The following is a 5,392-nucleotide window of genomic DNA, read 5'->3' as shown; positions in this document are numbered from 1 at the left end:
CCACAGACAGCGGTCTGGACGAAACGCCTCAATTCGTAGCCGCCGCGCGCACCAGTGAACGCGTGCTGGCCTTCTCGCAGGAGTCGCTGCCGCGCCTGCGCGCGTCCGGGAGCGGCTGGGAGGAACCCTCCGCGCCTCCCCAGAACGGCACCCTGCTGCCCCAGAGCGGCACGGAGTCCGAAAGCCGCACGGTCGCTCAAAGCGGTGCGGTGCCCCAAAACGGCGCGGTGCCAATTTCCGTGGCTATTGACCGGTTGCTTTCAATGGACTCGGACTTTGAACTCAGTTCCTCCTCGGACGTTAACTGGACGCCGACCAAGCGAAGGAACACTCCTCCTTAAAGATCACAAGTCGTTCACGTACGAAAGTCGTTCTCGTGCGCAGGCAAGCTCTTGCCCGTGGACATGGATGGGAGGGACTCGGTGGGAAGGAATGAAAATGGAACGGAGTAGAAGCTGGACATGAGACCAGGCAGGCGCGCCGGGTGGGGGCTTTTTATTCGGCGATGAATGGCCAGCATTGTTTAAGAGTAGTGAGGTAGGCGGGGGTGCATTGTGCGAGTAGTGTTGTGGTAGTTTATTCGCTGGTATTGGGGGCCTGACGTGTGCGTTAGATGAACTGGGTCTGAGAACGGAGTTGGTGTGTATGTTGGATATATCTCGAGAGTGCCGGATGGCTTGGTTGGAGGCGAAGGGTCGGGGGTGCATGCCTGGGGAGTTGAAAGCCTTGGAATCGAAGTACATGGTGAAGGATATAATGACTGTGGACTTTGGGGGCATAGGTGACGCGGATATCTGGCTGATATCCCCGCCTTGTCAACCGTTTACGAAAGGTGGGAAGGAGTTGCACGAAGAGGATGCGCGTGCGCAACCATTCTTGCGAGTGATAGAAGTATTGCAAGACAAACAGCCTCCGTTCGTGTTCATCGAGAACGTACCAGGGTTCGGCGCTAGTGACAGCTACACCCGGTTCAGAAAGGCAATGGAGGCCAACTACGACCTATTTGAGTACTACCAGTCTCCCACTGACATTGGCATTCCTTACGAGCGCAGTCGGTTCTACTGCGTCGCTCGACGACGAGATCTAGGCAAGGCGGACCGAACAGGGGCGAACCAAACAGGAACGAACCAAACAGGAACGAACCAAACAGGAACGAACCAAACAGGGACAGTCCAGACGAGGACGGGTAGGAAACATAAGCCTTTGAGTGCGTATGTGGATCGAAATGTCCAGGACGAGAAGTACTTTATTCCGCCGAGCAAATTGGCGAAAATGGAGAACTTCAAATTTGACCTGGTCGACTTGGATTTCTTGGAAAGTCGAGGACCCGTGGGGACGTTTACGGGTGGCTACGGAGAGTACCTGGGCAAGACGGGACCGGTCATGCGAATGGGGCCCATGTCCGGGAAGGAAGGCGCGGGGGACCGCTTTCAAACGGTGAACGCACAGGTTGACCGGGTGCGCCGTTTCACCCCGAATGAGATATTAGCGCTCCACGGGTTCCCGAAAGAGTGGTATTTTGACGCGGATTCTCCCTTCTCTTTGCGGCTCCAATATAAGCTAGTGGGTAACTCCGTTTCGTAAGTCCACATGTGCTTGTATGTGTATACAACTGTGCCATTACATTACCTGCATGGCGAGGACGGGATAGGGCAAGGATGGTGCGGGGAGGATCATCTTTGCTTGTAGGGTGGACGTTATTGCCGATATATTACGGCCATTTTTAGTCACAGAGAAAATGGACGAAGGAAAGTCGGGTGAGGTCTTGAATGCGGACCAACTCAAGCAGTACGATCGCCAAATAAGGCTGTGGGGTTACGATGCGCAAGTAAAGTAAGTAGTTGGGTCTGAACGAGTTAGTTGCCGACCGGGCTCAGCTCATGGTTGGTCACTGGAGCCACCTGGGTTTGGGGTTACCGGGTCGAGTGCGGGGAACAAGTTATTGATGTAGGATGATGTCAAACCGAGTGTGCTTGATGGGCGTGGACGGGGTGACGATGGAGGTGGGGAAGAACTTGGCGGCAGCTGGAGTGAATGTGGATTTATTTGACGACGTTCCGTACGAGGGTCAACTGGTGTCTGTGATTCCTCGTGAGAACATGTTTGCGCCGGAAAAGAGCGTGGCTGTGTGGTACGAGAAGTGCTTGCGACGGATGAACGCTCTGGTGGGTCTTGGGGTGTTCTCGGAGGTCCCTGAACGGTCCACCATTCTAGTTAGTAGTTTGTCCCGTGCTGCCAGTTGGACACAGGCAATTACGTCCATAAAACGCGCGCCGGTCGCCCAGATATACGTCGTTACTGAGACTGAAGTGCTTGTGGGAATAGGTGACCCTCTGCATGTTGTGCGCAGTCTGCAGGAGAAGGTGCGTGGTCGGGAATCGGACATACTCTCTCCTTCGGAATGTGCCATCATTGGCGGACTCATAACACAGTGCGTCACTACGCACATCCAACAGAATGAAACCCCCGACTGGGACCTGATTGAATACAATCGGTCTAAGATCGCCGCCAAAACCCTGTTGCTTAACGAACGAACTAACGCTGCCGCAGGCGCTCCCGCAAAAATAAATCAAGAAATCATAGAACTCTGAAACCATTGGTAAGAAATCATGGGACTATCAACCGTGACTAATTGCATGGGTATGGTAGCGCACTCGGTATGGGTGCGCTAATTGCACAAACTCTTTTAGCAAGAATCGACTTCACACGTTCCGTCCACATTTTCGTGGTATTGTTCTTGGTTGGTGTTGAGTAAGTCGTGTGCGTGTGCGAACACATCTCGCGTATCCAATTGATTCAAGCTCTTTACTTGACAGCAGCTCATGAATGCCTTGGCCGGAATAAAAGCCTCGCCGGTAGATTTGTTGGTCTGACTATCGGGGCGGTACATCAAAGCGCGGGAGCCGTACTATAAACTGCGGGAGCATGCGTGCAGTAGCCAAATCGTGTCTCCTCGGTACTCAAGAGAGCGGCAGAATTCTCCGTAGCATTGATATCCACTCGGCGACCTTCGGTTGACGTACAGTGAGTGTCAACATTATCACAACACAATCATCAAACCATCGGTTGCAACCCCTCGTAGCAGAGCAACGCCATTCCACGACGCTGGAATGTGGCAAGATGCGGTTGATACTTGAGATAAGCAACGCGACAGAAACAGTCCCGGGGGGAAGCCTCAAAAGGGGGAAGCCTCAAAAGGGGGAAGCGCTTGTTATTGAAGTTATCGCAGCTCCATGAAGAATTCGGGTTGACAGGAAATTGGTTCTTTACCTGGGGTCGCTTCCTTACCTGACTTCTTGTGTCGCACTTAAGGGCGCAATTATCGACCGAAGATTTCATTCCATTTGGTTCACCCATCTGATCCATCTGACACCAAGCCTACTTTACTCGTTAAAGCCTCCCATCCTCTGTATGGTCTGCCTCCAGCACATTTTTAAGGGCGTTTGCGTACAACGAACTCAACTGCCGACAATCATAACTGCACCATTCGGTCTCGTAGATTTCGGCATTAGTTTTGAACGGAGTCATGCGTTCAAACGCATCTCGCACACGCACTCCATAATGAAGTGACGCCACCATCCGCGAAACATTTTCCACCTTGTCACGGATGCGACAGGCGAGAGTTCCTAAATCACAGAAATCGGATGCGTCAGCACAGTCGAAACCCCGCATTAAGCAGCTGCCAACGAGAGGGTAGCGGTCATCCAGTATGCTCTGGAAATCCTCAACGGTCGCTTCGCTCGAGTAGGAGGGTCGATACGAAGGAAAGAAACGCAAGCGTCGGTGGACCTCCTCCCACGTATGGCGCGCCATTTCAGTTTCATTATCGCAGCGTACAACGCAATCTTGGTCGTTCCCAATCGCATTCCTCACCGCAAAGGCGTCGTACGTCCATGGACCGCCAAAATGATGGCACGTGCGAGTCATGTTAGCGTCACGTGTTCCGCACAGCAATTGCCCACTGTGAGCCTCACACGGATATGATCCTAACACCCGATTCATAATGGGCCAGCTGCCATCCATGTAGCCCGATGAGTTGAGCGCCTCCTGACATTCCGACTTCATGGTTCGGAGCCCGTCCAACGCCTGTCTGCTCAATGGAACGTTAAACTGACTCCCATACCATGGGATCGTTTCTGCCTCGCTCATGGCGGTGTGGTCCGTGCTTGGAGTACTCGAGCTCTCCAACATTCGTTTAGCTGCTGTCCCATCGACCAAGGAAGAACCGTATTCAGATGACACCCAGTGCCATATCCCCCATACAGATAATCCACCAAGTAAGGCAGCACTGACAGAAAGAGCCAGGCGACAACGATTCGTGATACATGGCTTCGGCATACATTGTGTCGAACAGCAAGACCGACCAGCCTCGACATCTGAACCGTTACCTAAATCGGGTGGGACGTCAAACCCCCTGTATCGACGTAACAACGACAGCCACTCTTCTGACAGTGTATCTGAGAAAGCGCGAAGGTCTTCGAGCTCCTCACGCGTCAGGGGTCTGCAGGTCGCGACCTTCAATTGCTCATTATCCAGGTCTTCGTACGCCTTCTTCTGTATCTCTCGCAACTCCGACATCGACCGACCCGCGCTCTCGTGACATATTCGTTCGGTGACTTCGGAGAACTTATTCCCCGGGTCGACGTGTTGTAAGTACTCCCTAAGCTCACTCATGGCCATACCCTCGGCCAGACCATAGGTCTCACGATCGGAACGGACCATTAAAATGCGGGAGCATGCGCGGAGCCAGCCAAATCGTCTCCCCTCCTCAGCCAATGGAGTCTCTTCATCCGAGTCAGCCGTACCCACTTGGTTGTCTCTGATTAACTTGGTCAAGGGGTCTTTAGGCGCCGCAATGATAAATTGCACAATCCGATTTCTCTCTGTTATCGGACGTCTCACTCTCTTCGGCACAGCCAGTGTCAACATGGCCACAACACAGTCATCAACCGCCGGCTGGACCCCCTCGGAGTTCATGAGCCATGCGAGAAGTTCCCCGGCGCCAACACCCTTCGATTCGCAACACGCCATTGTCTTCATTTTCGATCCAAAAATTTTGGATCGGCGTGATTCGACGAAGTGGGATTACACGACCAGTGGCGGGTGCAAAGTTGGCACAAGGCCGGGAGGGCATGACACCGGCACGGAAACGGAGGACCAGGACATGGGGGAGGGAGAATATCAAAGAGCGAAGAGTAGCCCTCCAGTCCTTTCAACTTGCCCTTCTCACAGCCGACCGCATATGTGGTCCCTCTGTACCAGGGCACCTGTGGAAAGGCACGATGAGTGATATGTACTTCAATGAATAATTCCGTTTCAAGAATAGTTGCCTCAAAACGGTTCTGTGGAAGTGACGTGCTTATCACAAGACCCCATCTTAGTACCGTCCTTG

The 5,392-nt window shown here is 53.1% G+C and overlaps 2 protein-coding genes across 2 annotated transcripts; one reads left to right on the top strand and one right to left on the bottom strand.

Annotated features, from left to right (window-relative positions):
- Nucleotides 1-505: 505 nt before the first annotated feature.
- GNI_076150 (DNA (cytosine-5-)-methyltransferase) lies at nucleotides 506-2,591 on the top strand (the record flags this gene model as incomplete). The annotated part of the gene is made up of 4 exons (XM_011132193.1): nucleotides 506-537; nucleotides 576-1,580; nucleotides 1,690-1,833; nucleotides 1,952-2,591. 4 exons carry the CDS (start codon nucleotides 506-508, stop codon nucleotides 2,589-2,591), a joined length of 1,821 nt encoding a protein of 606 aa, XP_011130495.1.
- A 799-nt stretch (nucleotides 2,592-3,390) lies between these two features.
- Nucleotides 3,391-5,040, bottom strand: GNI_076140 (hypothetical protein; the record flags this gene model as incomplete). The annotated part of the gene is made up of 1 exon (XM_011132192.1): nucleotides 3,391-5,040. One exon carries the CDS (start codon nucleotides 5,038-5,040, stop codon nucleotides 3,391-3,393), a length of 1,650 nt encoding a protein of 549 aa, XP_011130494.1.
- Nucleotides 5,041-5,392: the final 352 nt, after the last annotated feature.

Source organism: Gregarina niphandrodes (assembly GCF_000223845.1).
Source record: "Gregarina niphandrodes unplaced genomic scaffold scaffold00013, whole genome shotgun sequence".
Lineage (NCBI taxonomy): Eukaryota > Apicomplexa > Conoidasida > Eugregarinorida > Gregarinidae > Gregarina > Gregarina niphandrodes.
Note: the sequence above shows the minus strand (reverse complement) of the source record. Positions and strands in the feature narration are given on the sequence as shown.